The sequence below is a fragment of the Porites lutea genome, chromosome 1 (assembly GCF_958299795.1).
Source record: "Porites lutea chromosome 1, jaPorLute2.1, whole genome shotgun sequence".
NCBI classification, from domain to species: domain Eukaryota; kingdom Metazoa; phylum Cnidaria; class Anthozoa; order Scleractinia; family Poritidae; genus Porites; species Porites lutea.
Genome location: NC_133201.1, coordinates 35,132,420 through 35,154,423, shown reverse-complemented (window position 1 = coordinate 35,154,423; position 22,004 = coordinate 35,132,420). Strand labels below are relative to the sequence as shown.

The 22,004-nt window shown below is 38.3% G+C and overlaps 1 protein-coding gene and 1 long non-coding RNA gene across 2 annotated transcripts; both read left to right on the top strand.

Moving 5' to 3' along the window:
- The first annotated feature begins 553 nt into the window (after nt 1-553).
- On the top strand, nt 554-14,955 carry LOC140949054 (uncharacterized). Its single transcript, XM_073398304.1, has 9 exons — nt 554-638; nt 1,820-1,866; nt 2,364-2,412; nt 3,653-3,814; nt 5,292-5,369; nt 6,247-6,314; nt 7,997-8,098; nt 10,633-12,518; nt 12,889-14,955. Exons 2-8 carry the CDS (start codon nt 1,831-1,833, stop codon nt 12,511-12,513), a joined length of 2,376 nt encoding a protein of 791 aa, XP_073254405.1. The 5' UTR covers nt 554-638; nt 1,820-1,830; the 3' UTR covers nt 12,514-12,518; nt 12,889-14,955.
- Nucleotides 14,956-20,155: 5,200 nt separating this feature from the next.
- LOC140949049 (uncharacterized) lies at nt 20,156-21,930 on the top strand. The gene is made up of 2 exons (XR_012167093.1): nt 20,156-20,474; nt 20,562-21,930. It is a non-coding gene; the product is annotated as an uncharacterized lncRNA (long non-coding RNA).
- Nucleotides 21,931-22,004: the final 74 nt, after the last annotated feature.

The window sequence follows — 22,004 nt, the reverse complement described above, 5'->3', positions numbered from 1 at the left end:
GGACGTAAAAAGCCTACTGATTCTGAAGAGAAATTTCATTTTGCAAAGAAAGATCAGTTTTGTTAAAAAATGAAATACGAACTAAAAAATCAAATTATGTGAAAGTGAAATGTTTTTCTGTTGTACAATCCGGTTTACTGAAAAGTGAAAGACCGACCAGAAGGTCAAATTATCTTTTGAAATTTATTCTTGCGAAGACAATTCGGTTTTGCAGAAAAGTGAAAGATAAACTAAAAAGTAAATAAATAAATAAATAAATTCACCCAATCAGCCATTAGGCGTTTTCTAGACAATATCATATTTCGCTGTCTTTCATCAAGGATGTGTCATTGTCTAACATAAAGAATGATCTATGTTGTAAAAATATGTCCACAGGAAACTACAAATCCGGCTTTCAGTTTGCTGTTGTTGTTGTTTTGTTTTGCTTTCTACTTTGTGGGACTTGAGGCTGTTCAAAATAGCCAGTGTCCCGGTAACGCTTAATAAAATGTCTTTCAGTTTGCGTCATGTGCCTATGACCACGTGATTATCCACACGCTATATATATTTGGTAAACACCCCTTGCAAATCATCACATCAAGGTGTGGCACAGGGAAACAGGTCTAAAGTAGACGAATAAGAGATTTTCAAGAAATCAGGTAGGCTTAACTATCTATTCTGTCTAGATTGCTTATTCAGTCATCGTTTTTCTCATGTCCAGCGAGACATTTCTTGTAAACAGGATAAGTTTCGTACAGGTTGATCTACTGAACAACATCTTCTAGTCTTTTTTTCTTTCGAGCGGTTAGCATTTCGTTCGGCACCGTGTAAGCGTAATCTAAACGGGTGATTCCATCTTGGTTGTAAAATTATTCTATCGATGGAAAATTGTCTTCAATATATCCGAAACATTTATCCGTCCAATTTCGCGTCAACAACGACAAGAAAATAAGACGAAAAACTGCCTTAAAATTATGTTAAAGGAGAGAACCAGGGATAAGAATGGAATAAAAAACAGAAACATTCAAAGCGGTTTGCCAAAAAGGATACCTCGGAATGAATTTCAGAAAAAAAGAGAAAAAACAACAACCAAACACATTTGATCTGAGAAAGAAAGTCCTTCGAGCGGCTATGCTCATTGTAACTGCGACTATCAAGTAAATTAAAAGCTGGGTTGTGGAAATGAAGAACTATAAAAGCCTTATTGAAACTGTGCTTCTAATTTGGGTATCCATTTCATTTTACCGTTTTAAGTTGGTTTGGTTGCCGAGTTTCATTTTTTTTACATTAATATTTACATCAGGTGTATTCTTTCAAATTGACATTCTGCAAAGGATGTATAGCTTATTTGCGTTTTAGCCATGCGGAAATTTTGCAGTCCTCGATGGCTGATGTTTCGTTAAGACTATATTGAATGCTAGTTCCTTTTACCTTTGAAGTTGATTGGTGAAATGTACTAAAGCTCTTCTTCAGTTAGGTTTGTATGCTAGCGAATTATTGTACCTCTGTAATGTGGAAAATGAAGCTCTTGAAATCGAAGATCGAAGCGCCCACTGCTTCTACTCTTTAATATCTTTAAAACATTGTCCTAAACGCTCTCCATCCCAGCCTCAATTTCTTGACATTACATACCATAATGTCGTATCATCAACATATTGTATCTTCATGAACTTATATTTTGCAGTGGGGGAGGGTGCACGACAAGAATTACCCACCCCTCGTTACAAACGTTTTCTTTGTGAAGTGGGTCATCAACAAACTATTTATAATCATTGAACATAGTGCGAATATCTTTGTTGGTAACAAAATTAATTTACGCGGTATTTCGGTTTCTACATAGGCGAATTAATCATGACGTCTTGTTCTTCCATTGCGGTGGTTCACAAGGTAATAGTTACAACATGATAGGAAAAGTTGTATTGTTTAACAATATTTAGTCAAAGGTAAGACTTAACGGGCTGCTATGACAGGCCGCCAATGTTGAAACTGCCCGCAGTCTAAAAACTATTCTGTATATTGTTCATTATTCCAAGAAGCGTTGAGTCTAGGATTAAAAGTTGCAGCTATAAACTCTAAAGTGCATTAGAATTATAAACCACTGATTGTTAATATCTTGATTGTTGTCTACCTTTATAGAGTAGAATTGAACCTTATATTGACCGTATGTTTCCTGGTAATTCAGACTTCACTCTTCTTTTAATTATAAAAAGGAAATAACGGATATTAAGCACCTTTTTAATTAGATGACAAAAATTAGGATCATATCTTAATATTACGCGTGTATACAAGCTCTACTGTAATAACCTGAATCGCAGTTTACTCTAGCTTGACTGCTGCATGAGGATAGAAGTAATTAACACATATCAACCATACTTCTTCCCCAGATTGGAACCAATGTAAAAACTGAGAGCGAAGAAGATAAGGCTTTGAAAGGTAAGGATATTTACAATTGAAGTAGAATATGCTGAAGTAGTAACAACAACAACAAGCTTTATCATTTGAAGCAAATTTTTCTTTCTTTTCATTGGCCGAGAGCCCACCACGTGACCTACTAATAACTGCCTACAAATAATGGTCTGCTCATGTGCAATGCCGTCCAACAGTGTTTGGCTGCAAATGATATTCTGCTCATGCGTAAAGGAAACCGTGCTTTTCTCCTTCTTGCGATTGCTCTTGCGTGAAAAATGGCAGATCGCTTCGCTTCCCTAGGATATTCATTAAAAAAACAAACTCGGTGATCGAATGATAAAACAATTATTGCACTCGGTTATCGCGGCTTCAGCAAATAATTGATCTGCTCGCCACAGACAAAACACGATATTTTGGTCAAAATCTCGTCCAATAATCGTTAATTATTTGCATGACCATACAAGTGCATACAGTATTGCCAAAGCGATTTTAAGAGAAAAAAAAACTAATACTTTATTACAGGACAATTAAGACACTTTATACTGTAACAATTCGTTTGGAAAATCAAAGTAAACTAAAATATATTTCATGAATTGTTTATTGATAAAGCAATTATATGAGTTCATCAGTCCGTTATGGGTAACTGGGTAACAGCTGCAATCAGAGTCTTGATTCAAGTGTAAACTTATCCTAATCGGGCAAAGAGTATCTAAAACGACCAAAAAGAAAGTAAACTAATTAACTGGGCTTACATACACAAACAGGGCAATACCCATTAACGCTAGTAGGGAATGTATCTACCAGGTTCTATCATTAGTTCCTCTCGTTAAGTCTAGGTAATTAGGAGCGGTATGATCCTTTTAAAAGATCTGTAAAATTCTAGTTTTTGAGAATGTTGGAGGTACTATGCCAAAGTGATATAGACAATGAAGTAAAACAGAACAATAACGCGATTATTGAATTGCTAAGGTTTTGTCCTTTAGCAAGTACTACACTGAAACGAATGGTGGATTTGCGCTCATTTTCTCATTTAACCCTCAGTGTTGGTCCTGTTCTTCATGGGCAAATCGTGTTATTCTCTTGCTAACAAGCCTGTGATCATGATTTACATGTGAAAAACAAGAACGTTGGTAATAATACAAGATTCCCTCCAGCCTCGTTCCTATTAAATAGCCAGATCATTGAGACAACTGTAAAATGGCCTATTAAGACCCTGAATGAATATGTAAGAGTTCTAATTATTTTCGATTTGGTTAATTTTTAGCCGCCGCAGAGTCCCACAGTAAGAAAGGTAATGAAGCATTTAGTAACAAAGATTACAAAAATGCCATCCACTTTTATACTGAGGGAATTAAGGAGAGATGCAGAGATGCCGGCCTCCAGGCTCAACTGTACACCAACCGAGCAGCTGCAAACTTTAATCTAGGTAAGGCTTTTGTTATTTTACCAAAAGAGTGTTGCTTTTCATCTTCGAGTGTTGTGTTCTTTACAAAATCATCCTTCTTTACTGTGAAGGTCATTAAACTGTGAACACCAGAAATATTTTTGGAATGTCGTTGTGTTACTCAGAAAGAGCCAATTAAATGTGACAAACTCAAGCCGTACGCACTAACGTTAACAAGATCCCAATAATTGGGATAGATTGGGCTGCTGCTCCGTCGAACAGGATAGTTAAAAGAGCTTTAAATGAAATATCAAACAAAGATAAAGTTAATTTGCTTTACGAGTTTCAAGAAACTGCTATATAACAGTATTTCAAAACACCAAAAGTTGAATTAATTTTCGGGCACTGTTATGTTATATTTTTTGGGAAGAAGTGCATTTGTGGAAATCTCCCAGTTTAAATGATACCTATATTTTCCCTTTTCAAAAGGGTAACTTGTTTTTTTATATTTATGTTCACATTGGTGGAACTGATGCTGTCCATTTTTTCTTGTTTCTACCTGAAATGACCACCCCCTCCCCTCAAAAGTCAAATTAAATGTAGGACTATTACCTTCACGCCAGAATATTGTTTTCGGTATAACTCTGTTTGAAGTTGTGAATACATGAAAATCGTATAGCTATAACTCTGTTTGTAAGAATTTTTTAAAATGACCTACCCTTTTTGCTGCATAGAAGAGGCCACTCATTTTTAGATCGGTCTTTGCCACAGGCAGCGTAATAATTAGCTTGTGTTTTTATGGCTTTCTCGCGTGCCCTAATCTTTTATCTGATTGATCATATACTCCATAAGATTCCTTTTGATGCGCTCAGTGACTTGTTTCTCCAACGTCGAAACCTTGAATCAGTATGTACATTCTTCATTCTGTTCCTCGTTCATTTGATCGAGTACTAATGAGGAGAACTTTACCATCAGGACCTCGTGATCATTTTCTTTATTCTGATGATAATTACGTTTGATTGTGCAGCAATTCTATTGGAGAAATAAGATGGAAATTACTCTGTCACGCAATATAGGACCCAAATTCAAGATTCAGGAATAGACCAACAAATCATGTGAAAGATAACTAACTGCTAAAAGCTGAGGGGATAAATAACACAGGAAATACACAATAAGTCACGGGGTGTTACTTCTGAAAAATGTTAGGCTGAAATTGAGTGTAATATGTCCAGGCCAGGCCTTTAGATTTATGCTGGCGAAACAAGGTTTTTCGTAACTTATAGAAGAAATGTATTTTTTTACAATCGTTCAGTTTCATGGAGAGTAATTGGTAAAACTATACTGCCATGACACAGTCGCCAAAAGGTTGTTTTAGTGAGTTTCGTTGGTATTTACTGACTCTTTGATCACTTTTGTCTTGGTTGCCTGCTTTGCCAATTTGTATTTGCAATGGCCTTTTCTTACCTATCTCGTTGGTTTAAGTTATGGCTGACTTTTGGCATCCTTGATTTTTTCACAGGAAATTTCATCGACGCACTGAACGATGCAAAGATGGCCATTGACAAACGACCATTGTCACTGTCAGCAATATTGGCAGGTAATTTATGCCCTAGCGATGAGGGGAATATTGGGTCTTGTGTTGAAAACCGGAAAACAAAAACGCAATGAAAACCAGTGAAACCGAAAACTACGGCATTTAATTGGATAGAAGATAGAAAAAATTAAAAGTTATATTCTTGTTTCAAAAGAACAGACGAAAGTGTTTGTGAAGCTTATCCAAACTTTTAGGAGACTATTTTCGAATAAGCCAGCTAAGCAAAACCGAGAACGAAAATCACTTACGAGAATAAAATAGACCATTATTTATCAAAAAAGTACATCAAAAATAAGGCCAATGACAAGTAGACTCAAAGCGGAAAGAATACATATTTCAAGAGCTTTGACGGAGAATATTGTTAGGGGGAAAGGGGACTTAAAAGGTTTCATAACCTCATTTTAGACCGCAAGTGTTCAACGCTAATTTAGGAACAGCAAAGGTAAAGTAAATCCTTAACGAATGAGAAAAAGAAGCAATTACATCGTATGAATGCAAAGAAATAATCTTGTATCTTGTAAGGCCCGGACCAAACGTCGTACTTATGTCGCACCAAACTCATTTTACAATAAATAGCACTAGATATACTCTGTCGGGTTGGAGTTGTGTAGGATAAATGAGGAGTTTTGTTTCAAAAGGCGTGCTTGACTTCTTTATAATTCATGGATAATTCTTGTAATGTATTCGCCATCAGCCATCATCAGTGGTCATGTTTTTTTATCTTGGATCTTCTGATTTTACCCGAACGAATTTCCTTCGACGTTTGAATCAACTATCAAGTTCTACCTGAATTCTTCTCTTGAGTCTCAGTGAATTATATACGGAAGTCAGGGCTTTTTTACAATTTTATTAAGTTGAATTTATGTTAACACAATTTCAGGAGCGAGTGCCTCTGCTAAGTTATGCCAGTTTGAACAAGCGATTGCGTGGTGCAATGCAGGAATAGAAGTATCCTTTTGTGTTTCATCTGTGTGGTTCCAAGATAATTCGTTTTATTTATTTACTATGGGCATAACTCTTTTGTTTTAGGTTGCACAACTAAAGTGCGTAGACATTGCCCCACTCTTTCTTGAACACACTTCACAATAAAATCATGACTCACAAGAATTCCTTTAACACAGATGAAACTATAGTGATGAGAAGCTTTCAGTGAATTTTTCCTTCAATTATTTGATAACGTACCTCTATATCTTTTCTATAAACGCTTAGTAAGAAATAATTTAAGATTTTAATCTTTGAATTTGTACTTATCTCTCGATATTCAGTAGACAAGTGTTAGTATTTTGCTTATATTACCCCAGTTAAGTTTTTGTTCTGTGTCGTGTTAACATTTTCCCCTGTCATCACTATTCAACAATCATTGTTTGGCGTTAGACGCTTCGGATTCGTTTAACAACTTTTTATTCTTTGTTAGTTACACGGTCTTTAAGTTTGGCAATTGTTATTGTAATGACAATTTGTGAAGTTACAAGTAGAGATACATACGAAATAGTGGTAGGTTGTTTGGTTTGTCGACTCCGTCGCTGCTGGTTTTCATGTGAAGTCATCAAACTTTAAACTAAAGAAACTATCAATCCCTCCGAGTTTCTGTTTTTGTGAAGTATTAGAGCCTCTCAAAACTAATATTCGTTCAAATTTTCTCTTCGAAAGTTTTCCTCGTTTTTTGATAGAATATGCCTGAATTTTCACGCTTATTCAAGTCATTGTACCAGAAAAAGTATTACTACAATGTTATTGAGTTCCTCGAGAGATGAATTCACGTAAAACTCAGTGACAGATGTTTCTGTTGGTTTTTGGTCGACATATTAGTGCCCACCCATACAAAGCTTTTTTCTAGTTCTCGGTTTTCACATAAGATCACCAAGACAATCCTCCTAAGTTTTAGTTTCATGAAGTTTTACAAACTTTCACTTAATTGAATTCACTCTTTCGTAGCAAAACTCGGTAACTGATGTTTCTGTCGGTTTTCGGCCGCCTTGTTGGTGACCCTCTTAGTGGCACCAACATGGCGACTCCAAAAAAACCTTATTAAATTTAGGTAAAACATTTCTCCGGATATTTCACGTATGAAAAATTTTACCGGACAGAATTTCGGCGAGGATCTTTGTATATTTACCTTCTTTCATTTCCCAGATTCTGGAAATTGCCTGTTCAACGATTTTTTTTTTATGGCGTTGCAATGAAAACGTAACAGCAGACCTCAGTTTTTCAGCCCAGTAAAGTTCTTTATTTGAACGCAACTGCAACCGGCCACTGGTCGGCACCAGGCCCTGAAGAAGACAAACTTAAGGAGGTTAAAACCGATCAAATAACAGATCGACGTATCTTGAGACTAATAAAAGACAAACCCTATCATAAAGAACCACCATGAAAAGTGGCAGGGGTATTTTGCTGGACTCCGAAAGCCAAATGACTCTGAGTTTAATGATCAGGGTTACGAAACTGAGTGACTCAGGTTCCATTTAGGGTCATTATACTAGGAAAATTGATCTGAAACTTGATTCACCCAGATTCCTTACCTTAATCACTATACTTCAGAGTCATTTGGCGTTCAGCAAAATACCCCTGCCAGACGAAAAACGTCTTAATTACAATTTCAAACTAAATTTACACCTTAACAGTTTCAAAAGATTGACAAGGAGAACGCAAAGTTGCTAGAACTTGGTAAATTGGTGGCAGAATTCGCAGAAGGGGAAAACAACGTGCCAGGAACTACAGCCACAGGCAACGAGGTATTCAGCTCTTTTTTTTTTCTTTAAACAATCGAAAACCTCTAGCATGGTTGCCACTGGTCAGAAAATGGTCGGGGAAAAAATTCTTCAAGGTCAGGGAAAAGTCAGGAAATTGCGCTTCAAGTCAGGGAAAATTTAAGTCTTTATAAGAAGTCAGAAAGAGTGGAGTTTTAAAACTACGTAATTCCTTTCCCTCACTGTTATTGTTTTCTCACGTTAAAAATTCTTTGTTTCATGTTACGGACATGAATTTTGTTACATTGGTAGAATATTTTTCGGAAAAATTGAACAATAAGCTGATAGTTAGTTTTTGAGAAAATCAATCCTGTTTGCCACTTTATACTAAGGAATTCTCAATTCATATAAACTGTTTGTGACTTGCTTAAAGCATAAATTAATTTGGTTTAAAGGATGACTGTGAGAGGTGGGTTTCCTCCGTTTTCAACAATAATTTTCTAAAAATGTTAATTCAGTTGGTCAGGGAATTTTAGAAACCTCGGGCTCTGGTAACCATGCAGGCTGGTTATTCATAAGTTGAACCCACTTATTAGTTAACGTAATAAATATTCAATGCATTATGTTAATTCGAAATTAAGTAATGTTAGTTATAACACGAACAGCAGTGTTTTATCACCATAAAAATTCGAGTGCCTGAATATTTACAGCGTTGTATCGCGTTGCGCGTTTTGCAGACTTCGAAGGGATTTTGGGTTTTTCTGTTCCGTCAATCATTTAGTGAAGGCGGGGTTAATGCAAATCACAATGTAACGCGCTCGCCCAGTTTGGCTGAGAATGACTCTTGACTGCTCAAGAATAGCGAAGGAAATCGCGATGGTGATGTGGATTGTTTGTCGAAGGAAGGAGGCGGACGTTGCTTTATTCTTTCAAGTGACAAGAATGAGAAAGATCATAAAAATCTGCAAAGCAAACTTAACTAGTCGATTATTGCCCTAAACAGGACGATCACAAAGCAACGAACCTTGAAACACGAAACAAACAAAACGGATCGAAATCCACCAATCACGAATCACAAACCATGATCTTTTGAACTCGTGCAAGTATATAGGTGTTTCCTAAGAGGTCCGCTAAGATGACTGATAGAACAGGAAAACCCAAAATATTGCTAAACCCACAGCGCGATACAACGAATTTCGCTATAACAAGGGATAAAACACGTGCTGTGCGTGTTTTGAATAGCTTCAAAAACGTCCTCAGAGTATTCATTTAAATAGGATTGCCAAACAATTTATTGTTCATTGAAAAATGCAGGGAAAAAGCAGCCAAATATAAAAATGTTATGATCAAACAAAGTTTTCGAATACATCGTGCAGCTGTAAAGTACACAGTTTTAAGCGTCTTCTTGCCTACATGATAAGGCTATCCAGATGTCAGAAATTTTCACGGTTAATAAACGCTCATGAGGGAAAATTACTCTAGGAGAGTGTCGCCTTTCAGTATATTTAATTTAAGTGTTTTGCTCTACCCGCCTAGATTGGTCCTGCTATTTAACAATTATTCCACCAGTGCGCGTTGGATATAAGACGAGGCGCTGCGCGCCTCGTTGGCTATAATCATCTCATATCTAACAACCACGAGTGGAATAATTGTTTTATTCAAAACGCTCACAAAGTATCGAGAATTCGACCCGACTTCCAACAACCGATTTCCAGCTTTTTTTCAATTTTGGGCAGACGCGTACAGTTACCGTATTTGGAGAGCATGCTATAATGGCTTATATACCTTCATGGCTAAGCCAGTCAGAACTCTAGAATTGCATTATCCAATGATTCAGTTTTTGATAATTGTGGTAAGAGCAGTTTTGAAATTTTCTTTTCAAGATACTGAACTAAACTCTTTCAACTGCAACACGACATAATGGTCAGTAATAATACTTTGCACCTCGTTCTAGAATAAGTTCTGACCGGTCGACGGTTATTTGTTGCTGTTGTTGTTTTTTTTGTTCGTCTTCAGGATATATTTTCTTACTTTGTTTTCCTTTCCTTAATTTGCAAATTATAGCAGGACCGATTTACATTAAAGTTCATGCATACAAATTGTTACTCTATATAAAATGTTCATCCTAATTAGCATTCCATTGTTTCAGCCATTCAATCCAGGTTTTATTATTGATTGAATTCGTGAATTCAGTTAGACAATGTGCCTACTGAATATTAATGAGTTTTCGAAGAGCTCTTTACAAATCTCCCCGGCAAGATTCAGGAAACCTTTATACAGTTTAAACTCCAAATACGATCACCTCCCATAAGCAACCAACAATTCATCCACTAACATATTCCCTGTAAATTCTAAGTTCGTATAGTTGGAACCTCTAGTAAACAACCACCTCTCTTCAGCGACCGTGTTCACGAAACCCGCTTGCCATTCAATAAACTCGCTAAGATGGACGCCCTTTTCGAAAAAACTGTTGACTGGTAGTAGCCTAAAATCCATAACCATCGAATAGCCGTATCGAATTGTCTTTTGCTGCGTTCAATTGCGTATTAATGGTACCAATTGTTTTTCCTGTCGGATAGGATTTAAACAACTTGCTGTCCGAGTTGGAATTGAGTGAAGCTAAAGAAGCAGGTGACGGGGATGGATCTAAAGGAAGTGCGTATGACCACCTTGGCAGTCTGTACCGCTTTCTCGGTAATTTCCAAAAAGGGATCGAGTTCCATCAGCAAGCTCTTAAAATTGCAAAAGAGACTGAAGACAAACGCGTGCAAAGAAGAGCGCTTGAAAACCTTGGTCTCGCCTATCGCGCCCTAGGCCTATTTCGAAAGGCAGTCATGTTCCATCAGCAAGCTCTCGTTGCCGCCAAAGGGATTGGAAACAGAGATTCCGTAGCAAGAGAGTATAACAACCTTGGTGTCGCCTATGTCCTTCTTGGTGATTTCAAAAAGGCAATCGACGCCCACAAGAATGCTCTTAGAGTTGCAAGAGAGATTGGAAACAAGCATTTAGAAGAACTGATATTGATGAACCTTGGGATTGATTTCTACTCATCCCGCGATTTCACCAAGGGAGAGGAGTACTTAAAATCCACTCCAAAATTGTTCGAGAAGATAAAGGATGCTATTCGACTGGACGACGAATGGGACGACGACATTCAGGCTAAATACAATAAAGCTGATAGATTCCTGTGGAGGTTTTATCTACGACAAGGCAAGACCATGGAGACGTTGTTAACAGCCGACAGGGAACGAACTCAAGCCCTGACGAAGCACATGGCAGGACGATATTGTCTGGATTTAATTCGATTACCGGAAGAAAAGCACATCGAAGGAATCTCTAGGTTGTTTACCCGCACTTCAACTACTACAATATATCTCACAGAAGCCGCCGAATCTCTGAATTTCTGGGTACTCCGGAAGGGCCAGCAATGTTTGTTTTTACAAAAGAAGCTTAGTCAGACCCTGTTATATCTGACCGATAGAGCATACGAGCAGCTTGCTTTCACTAAAAAGCCACCTATCGAGGACCGCTCCATGGATGGGCCTGAAGAAGACGAAGACTTCGAACAGTTATACTCTATAGATCTCAAATGGAAACAAGTCCCCCAAGATGCTCTAAAGGCATTGTATGACGCGGTCATTGCTCCGATTTCACATTTGATAGAGGGAGAGGAGGTTGTCATTGTTGGCGATCGTTTATCTCTCTTGATTCCTTATGCTGTCCTTGAAGACCAACATTCCAGATATTTGTCTAAAACACTGAGGGTTCGACTGGCTCCATCACTGACCAGCTTGAGGCGGCCGGCATATCCAGAAGGGGACCGTGGACTGTCTAGTATACTGCTTGTTGGTGACCCATCAGTAAAAAACCTATACTTCAAAGACAGAAGTTTTAACCAGCTTGCAGGTGCTGAGAAAGAAGTTAACGCCATTGGAAGGCTCCTGAACGTCGAACCGCTCACTGGAAAGAACGCCACCAAAGATCGAGTGTTGAGCAGGCTTCAGTCTGCATCCTTGGTACACTTTGCTACTCACAGCCGTAAAGGAAACGGTGAAATTTTCTTGACCCCAAATCCTGCAAAATTCAAACCGTTTTTGCAGACCTTTCTTTTGTCGACAGAAGATGTGCTGAGAGTACGATTGCAAGCGAAGCTTGTCGTCTTGAGCTACAGCAACAGTGCAAGAGGGATGAGAACAAACGACCAATGCGTGCTTGGTATCGCACACGCCTTTTTAGCAGCCGGTGCACGTTGTGTTATTGGGTCACTGTGGCCTATTAACGACACTGTCACCGTGCAGTTAATGACGCGGTTCTACGAAAACCTGGTAGATGGGCAAAGTGCAAGCCAGGCCCTCAATAACGCCACGGCGAAGATACGTGAGACGAACGACTACAGTGCCCCGAGATTCTGGGCCCCGTTCGTGGTGATGGGCGATGACGTGACATTGAGTTTTGCTTAGTGAAGGTGAGGATACCACTTAAAGATAAAGTAGATTCTCTCCTGCTTAAAATATTCAATTTACAAACCTTGATCTCAAGATTTGAATGAAAACTAAAATTTTTGATGATTAGAGACAATAGATACGAAAACTACTTATTGTAGACATCGGCGCTTGAGGTTTTGTTTCTCATGGTCGAAATCAATAACCTGGTAGCCTGTGCAACCAAAAATTATTTTTTTTCCTTCAATAACCTCATAGGTTAACGGGCATTTCCCCAGTTCATAAACCACTCGGATTCACCTCTTGTTTTTAAGTTAATATTTTAAGTTAATATGGCACCTCTACTCGTCTATTAAAAATTACTTAGTAAACGTTTTCTTTATTTTCTTTCAGGAATGTGGCAGCCAAGTAAAATGTATTATTTTAGTTTTTAACAAATGGTTTGTGCCTAAAGAAAGGAGATTAAAATGGCGCGATAGCAACGAAAGAGAGAACGGCAGAAAAATAAAGCCTTTCTAGAACTACGTTTTTTTAAGGTAATTTGTCTGCCGCTGTCTGCAAACAATCAAAGACGTGGCGGTTAATTTTGCTTTCTCTTTAATATCTTCAAGTTTTTTTCCTCAAAACCCCACCAACGAAGAAGGCACTGCTTGAATAAATTGGAACGATTCTAAAACGATTAAAAAGAAGTTGAGTTTTTTTTTCTCTGTTGTCGTCATCATCTTATCTTAATCTCCTTACAAATTTGTTTCTAATTTTCTTATTGAAAAAAGGCGTCGTGAATTCGTTTCATTATAGAGTAAATGAATATATAAGTCATTGAATTTTATTCGTCAATTAGATGAATTAAATGTTAAGTATGGATTTATCTTATCAGTTAAACCAATTTTAACTCGTGAAATAACTCAAGTGTAGTTTTTTGGTATATATTTTTTAATATCAACATGCGTTAGCCTTCCATCAACTTTTGTACGCTTCTTGCAAAAGGTGCGCCATTTATGGCCCCCTGAAAAGTATCTAACATCTTACGACATCGTCGGACGGATAAAGGAGCCATTTTGAAAGGTATCAAAAGTTGAAAATCATTTAAACGTTATTTCAAATCATCCAATATCGTCCGAAAAGACGTTGGCAGGAATCTCGTTAACGCGTTGCATAGAATCTGTACCATCATATTGGGGCTCCATTTAAATGGGCCCTGACACTGTGATTGTCCCAAGACAGACATTGAATTTTAGGTGGTCGACGGTCATCTTTAGTTGGTAACCCGCATACACTGTTACCTTCTATGTCTGGGTCTTGCGATGATGATCTTTCTTTATGAGATCTCGAAGTAGCCAGTTAAAGCGTGTGGTGTTGGAAGGAAGTTCTAGGTATATAATAAAAACAGGCTATAAAGTTTTGTTTATAACTGTAATGCTACACGCGTTCTGGCTGGTTCAAACTCTCTTTTTTTTTTACAACGGTTTATAATAACGATAACAGGGACATTTTTAACAGGACACCTCCATCGTAAAAATTAGTCTTGAGTGAGGTCCCTGTATGAAAGAAAAATATCTAAACTAAGATTACTTAAAAACAAAAGCCAAATAGTATAATTTTCGATAAAAGCTTTTTGAACTCTGCTGGCAAATTAAACCGACCCGAGGAAGTAGAACTCACGAAAAGCTAGTCACTGTCACTCGCCTTAGTTCTACGTACGATTTATAACTTAAGCAATCCAAAAGCAACTTATGTGTATCGCTCAATAAAATAGAATAGGCCGTGTCATAGTTTAATTTAGTTACTGTATTTAAGCTTATTAACGTTGCCTTTGAGTTTTTCTGCTGATAGTTCTCTACTAAGGTTTTGTAGAAGGGTGGAGCGGGGTTTCTCTCGTATGAGAAACAGTGGTAATTTACCCTAGAACTCATAATCATATTTTATTCATATGTGACATACCACAGGGTACCAGCAGTTTAATATGAGATTAATCCCTTCAATACTAACAGTTAAGTCAACAGAAAGCTGGTAGCAACCGGAGTGATTGATTTTATCGTTGTTGTAAAAATTATCGTGGTCGAACGAGCCTAAACATGTCAACTCAATCCTAAAGTTTTCATTTCCGCTAATCAAGATAAATACCTGTCTATCTGGTTGTACAGTGAAGAACGAGTCCAAGCCAATGTCAGCTCAATCTTAAAGTTTTCATTTCCACTGATCAAGATAAATACCTGTCTGTCTGGTTATGCAGTGAAGAATTTTTCAAAACCGTTTGAAACGTTTGAAAACGGGGAAATGCGAACTTTTCAAGGCAATCTGTAATTTCAAAAAGTGATCTATATCGCTTTGGTTATCGTTTGACCGCCATGGAGCTTAGATGAGTGAATAAGTTAAAGAGTATCACTAGGCCTTGAGAATATCATTTTTTTATTATTATAAAATTTCTCGAATATAAGATTAAATGATGTAAATGAAGAAGTAAGGTTGTTATCTTTGTGTACGTGTTCTTCGATTTCCCAACGCTCCCAAAGACCAGCCGAGTGGAGGACAGGGGGAGGGGTTGTACAAAATTTTTGCTTCTCATCCAACCCATTTCCTTTTCATATAACCTAGCAGGTACCTCTTTCGTGTACTTTCCAGCTAAAAAATGATACACATTTACATACACACTCAGAACAGTGCATCTGTTTTCCAAGGTTAACTAATTAAGCAACAGAAAACGTTTCCCGTGTTTGCTTAGCCTGATATAAACACGATAGGGGTTGGGAGAATTCGAGACAGTCATGCAAACCCTCGACTTCGTCTCGGGTTTGCATAACTGTCGAGAATTCTCCCAATGCCTCGAGTGTTTATGTCAGGCCATGCAAACACAGGAAAAAGGTTTTCTATTGCTTTTATAAAATAACTTTCCCGAGAAAAAAACGCAAAACTCTTTGTATGGCACTGATTAAAAGAGAAATTCTTACCAGTCACAAAATCTTGTCCACGAAGTCTTGCACGCGTAATCAGTTCTTGTTTTAAAAAAGATGCTTTGCAAAATACGGATTTTTTTCGCTTTAAATGTTAGCTTAAGTGCAGAAAAATTGACTCACCTTCTTTGTAACCATTTTCCATGTTTCAGCCGACGAAGGAATGGGTAAATAAAGTAAACTTGTCGAGTTTTGAACTCGAAAACTTTTTCAATTTGTGCTTGCGTGATTAACGCGCGAAAAGCCAAACAACTTGACGCCACAACCATGTTTACATACTCTCATGAAAACACTCCTCTCGGCCAATCAGAGGGCGCGTACTATCTTAGTTATTTTATAATCAGTGATATTATGGAAGAACAGCGAAAGGGTGTTGCGTTGAAAATAGTTTAATTGAAGGTCCATTCTCAAATGCCAGATTTCCATACCCTGTCATGCACTTGAACTCGTGAAATCCCTACCCTTTTGGTACCCCGGAAACCTAAAAAAGGTAACTCTTTCCGGCGAAACCATCCCATATGGGTCACCGTGGGAGGATAAACCAATCTTTTCCTCTGTGGGAACAACACTGTGAATGATTTAGTTTTAAAGTCTTGAGATCAGAATCAAATTCTTTTATTCACTGGATTACTTTAGGGACTTCACACAAGGCAGTTAGATGTTTATGATTCTTCACAGTGCCTACAGTCGATTTTACTGTTAACGATCCGCATTTAGAGACCTGTCAACACTGACGAGACCCTTGTGTTCACGACCCACAGTACCACAGTTTAAGGCTTAATGATGCCTTTCGGAAAACTTTGCTCAAGGCAGTCAAAAAAAACTCTAAGACAACCCACTACCAGAGCCGAGTTCAGTCTAATTCGAGCTCTGATTCCAAACTGACATACTGAGAGAATTATGTAAAGTTATGAGAAACTTTTTTGGGGGGGTGGTTGGGGTGGGTGGTGAGTTAATAGCGAGTGAGAACCTCATCGAAGTCTATCTACTGCAGCCTATTCGGTATCGATTAAATAAATAAAAAGTAACTAAAAAAAAAAAAATAATAATAATAATAATAATAATAATAAACAACAAAACCATACTCCACTACAAGACTCCGTCGGAAGGTATATAAGGGAGATTTCTATAGCCAAGTTGTTGCAAATCCAGTCAGATATATAAAAGCGAATATGAATATAATGTACAAAATTAAGTTTTTTTCTTTCCGGTAGTTTCTTTTAAAATGTTTCAAAGATGGAGATTTCTAAACAAAATGGACTAACTGAGGTTTGGGAATTAACAAGAGCCATAATGGGACTTGGAATTAAACCATCTTCAATTCGCATTTAAGATTTTTGGGAAAAATGAGAGGAGAGCTCCGATAAATAAAAAAGGCGTTAAACGTAAACAAATACTCGACTGGTCGACGGCAAATCTGTTTCATAAGATAATGCCTATAGTAATACCAAGTTTTCACTTTGTGTTACCCAACTACCTACAAGTTGAAGTAGAGTGAGCACTAAAGTATAGTTGGGAGGTGCCCTGCATGGGACTTCAGGTCCCGTTTGCGCCTTACCGTTTGCTCTTCTTTTTTCGTTACTGTAACTATTTATTTAGATAGACTCAGACCAATAAAGTTGATAAAACAACACCAAAAAAAGAACAATAGTTAGCTCTGAGTCTCTCATAATTTTTCCTGGTATTAACTCCATGGGCGCCAATCACATGCAACTTTTTAACGTAACGAAGTCAACTTTTCCAAACAGTTAACAACCAATCCAATAAGATTCATATTTTGTTACCAAAAGTGTGCGGCAGGCTGGCATACTATTTAAAGAAACTAGGGGACAGAACTGAAGTTTAGACCTACATAGAACTAAAACTAAGAGATTTGCTGACAATTTTATTCACACAGTTTTACTAAAGAAAAACTCGCGGTCGCCATCTTGGATGCCAAAAAAAAGAGACTCGCCCCAACTCTCTGTTAGTTTCAACGTCCAAGATGGCGGAAGAGCATTCGTCCCCCAAATAGTATCATCGCTCACGCTGCAAAATACGCTTGCCTTGCAGGCTGTGTTTTGGAGGTTATCTTGTCTATTCACCCATAAAATCTCGAAATATTTTCCGATATAAGTAAGGTGTAAGGTCTTGTTAAGAACAAGGGAACAGGTTTTTCCAATTTAGGCGTTCTTCAGCCTTCAGGAGCCAGAGGTCCGTGAAGACATGTAAAGATCTACGAAAGCCGAGGAGGGTCTTCCGACTTCTGACTTCCGACTTCAGACTTCCGACTTCAGCCTTCAGACTTAAGACTTCACACTTCAAACTTCAGACTTCAGACTTGACAAAGTTCGAATTCCGGATTTCTGACCGTTGAGACTCAATGCTGCATGGTTAGACTTCTGACCTCCCAATTCCCACTTCCCACTTCTCACTTCCGACTTCCGATTTCCAACTTGCGACTTCCCACTTCCGACTTGACTCCTCTGTCAGGCTCGATTGCCGCTCGATCCGCCACGCGGGTATTGATGCTCAAGGTCAAGGCTCAGTGGAAAGAACGGTTGTACCGTTCTAGCCACAAAAGAAAACAACTTAGGGACTGTTCGTTATTTATACCTAAGGGGGGGCCGGTGTTTAGAGTGGGGGGGGGGGGGTAAAATTTTCAAAATCAATGAAAAAGGGGGAGGTTTAAAATACAAATAAGGGGAGGGGGGTAAGCTTTTAGAAACTGTTGTTTCAACACTTGTGTAGCAATTTTGCAGACATATTTAAAAAGTTGAACTCTGTATCGAGAATTCTATTTTAATACAAAGCGCCTGGTCTTTATAGTTTGAAAAGCCAAGAAAACGTGACGTGGAGTAGGGTTATTTAAAGGTTCCAATATATATTAACTTATTAAATCCCTTTACATGCAATCTGATATTTAATAATAGCAAAACCCACCCACGTGTCATTTGCCGGGGCCAGTTGTAGTTGTAATACAGTATTGAGAGTGCGTATATAGAAATCCTCAAACAGCAAAACTAGAGATTGGTCCAGCTTGCCAACGCCATATAGGAGTCATTTTTGCGAATATGGAGATAGACTACGACAAACTTGCAGCCGCAATTTTACGGCAGCAGCAACAACAGCAGCCTTCTGTTGTTCCTGATGCTGCTATATTAAATTCTTCAGAACAGGAGAGAGGCGCATCATCATCGAACACGGGTAATTTTTAACACAGCACAGAGCACTCAGAGATTCTTCGCCTTTGCAAAAATCAATTGCAATGTATTTTGGTTTATCGGCAACCGGCCAGAACACGTGTTGTACGCAATTTCGCAATCGGAGGCACGTCGCGTCCTGAGGGGAGGGGGGTGGGGGTAGGGGGTTACATTTTGGGCCTGTCACATAAACGGGGGGGGGGTAATTTTTTAAAATACCCACTTCCGGGGAGGGGTAAATTTTTCATATGCCTGAATTGCTTGAAAATCACCGACCCCCCCTTAGGCATAAATAACGAACAGTCCCTTAAGTTGCTCGTAAAAGCAACTAAGTACAAAGTCAATCAGGCAACTGATGAGGTTCGCTTGGGGAACCGAAACCATGGTCTTGCCTGATCACAAAGTGGCAACAGTGATAACAAAATAGTCTAAACACTGTTAAGCTTATTAAAAACCTATAACCAAGGAAGGAAATACGCGCTCCAGTCAAAAGACTCACATTTTCTTTGGAAAAACACTAAGCTGGAATCTACTGAGTCACAATGCATTTCCCATAGTTGTTGCAGCTTCATTTTAAGCTGCACTTCATTCTTATCCCTTTGGATCTGTAAAACACTATCCGTGATGATTTAACATCCTGCAAAGAAAACTAACGAGCTGGGTCCAGCGTGATACAGCATTGCATATTCAGGGACTAAAAACAGTCACATAGTTATTCCGGTCCAGAAGACACTTTGGAGAAAATTAGAGCCCTTACTCGGCCGTAATAAGATGCTTTAAAGAATATGCTCTCGCATCAGAGGGCAAATCCTGCCCACAAACAGCAGTAAATTGATATGTGCCATGACCTCTCAATGTGAAATAGGCGGCTTAACCAGAACCTTCTGGAGCATAATCTACCCAGCAGAAGGCGAAAAACCGTTTTTCGAACAAGCAGCATTTTAGCATAAGGTAAAAGTGGTGTAGGCCTATCACCACCTTTCATTGTTACGGAAGTTGGAAGTCGGAAGTCGTAAATCAGAAGACCCTCCTCGGCTTTCGTAAAAGATCAGCTGAAATAATGAGATTTGAAATAGCTGGAAACGTATTGACGGTTGATAAAATCTACATTTTCCAAGATTTACGTTTTACGACGGCTGACGGTTTAATTTTACACCGTTTGACGGCTAACGGTTAACCCGATTGAGACTCTTGCGTGTAGCTGGGTTGCAGTGCGGTAATGCAATCATGATTGCATTTTAGACTTTCAATGACAAAGTATTTATTACAAATTTACAACTATCCCCACTCGTGTTACGAGGAAACGGTACGTTTTATTAAGCAGTGTCGTTGCGCAATTCAGCAACTAATCATTATGCAAAGCGAGTAAGTAAATCCCAGTCTATCTGTCTATCCCAAGTCTAAAGTTGGTGTGTTTAAATTCTCATCTTTGGCTTTAATCAACTACACAATGCATGCAGCCGTCCGATTTGAGTCTTCCCCCAGGTAACCCTTCCCCCACCGATAAGAACAGACCACTGCGGGTGACGTCAACATTGCGTGACGACTGTGTGCGCAAGCGTTTAAACTGTCAACCCTCTTGTTGATGTCAATCCACGAAAAGAGAATTCAACGTTGTCGAATTTGACTATACTGATCTGTTAAGCGAATGGAGGTAGTGCTCTGCTCTCTGTGTCAGGGGCCTGTTTCCTCGGATTGGCTGAGATTTGCCGTGATTTCTAACGCTTTGTTTTTGATGTGAACTGGTACGGTCCGGTACGCGTACAAGATCTTTAGTGAATTTAGAATTTACACTGGCAGACAAAGAAGAAGATAATTTGATCAGAGAAATTCCACAAAGCTTCAGGTAATTTTACATTGATTTCCTAAGTCGCTGACAGTTTTGTAAGAATTTGTTACATTCATTTGTTCAATTCTCTTTTACTTTCAGCAGGTAAAAAATGGCAGCAGTTCCAATAAGCGCAGCATATGTACAAGGGCTCCGAAATGCAAGAGACCACAATAAAAGCTATGTAAACATTGAAACGGAAAGTAATGAAAAGGTAAAAGAGTCAAAAGAACAGCAAAGATTGCCAACATTTGGGGCATTTATAAGCAAGATTTCTGCTTCGTGTCAAGAACAAGCATTGCGGATCTACATTGAAAAACAAGACCCTTCTCGGTCTTGATCGAACGTCAAGAACTCAAACAAAGTACAAACGGAGCTTGCTTCATTAATTATTTTCTAAATATATCTCAGTGCTTTAGGATGTGGTGGCGTACATGTATGGAGTATTTTGCTACCGTTTCAATCGCATTTTGCGAAAGAAAAAAGCGAATTCATGACAATGTGGACAGGTTTGTCGAGGAGTATAGTTGTTGCATTAGCATAAATTTCGTCAGTACCTATGAACACGGACGTGACAAGAAGCATGTGCGTTGTATTTTAAAGTTGACACAAATTTTCAGACAGAAGTTTTATAATCTGAATTCACGCACGCAATTTCTTTTGAATGGGGCTCAGTCAAGCAATACCAGGATCTTTGTCTATTTCCACGGTTTATATAAACAATTAGTCAGCTCTCGTCAGCATATCACGCAACTCGCACAAACTGGCCTTGCTACACTATTTCTTCAAGCGTTTTGAAGTCTCGAAGCGACACATTTTTTACTTGTCTTATTGTTATCTTTGCGAGAAGGCAAAAAATGAAACAGAAACGTAGGTATTCGAATTTTAACAGTATTTCGTGTCTGCCGTGACATAAACCGCAAATATGCATAAAAGTACATGATTTTAGCGTACGTGATCTGAAAAACCTACGAACATGCAATTTTGCATGTATACCTCCTGGAGGACTCCCAGAAAAAAGGACGGGTCTGAAAATAAGCACTATACCTCGATTAAAGGGAGAAATGGGGAACATCCCACTAGAAAGTGACTAGACGAGCGGCGTTGGGTTGTATGTTGTAGTTAATTTTTTTCCTCAGGTAATATTTATTTTTCCTTTGTTTCAACTTCGTGAGCACACATTATCATTCCCAAGAACAAAAGAAAAACAAAAATTACCTGAGATAAAAAATTAACCACAACATATACACAACCAGAACCGATATGGTTAGATTTGGGCAACATCCCAAAGTGAAACCAAAAATTTAGTGCCATTAGCACCTCTAAGCGAAACAATGGGCATTTTATGTGGGAGTCCCACTTTAAATATACACTTCAATTCTGTTTTCTGTTTCTTCACACAACACAGTCAGAATTACTATGTAAAGATTTAAATGGAAGCTGATATAATTAAATGTTCATATTTTGTTTGCAATTTTGCTTTTTCAATATCAAGAAAAACTTGCCTGCTTTTGTTAGCAGATGACTTTGCCTTAGATATTAATACAG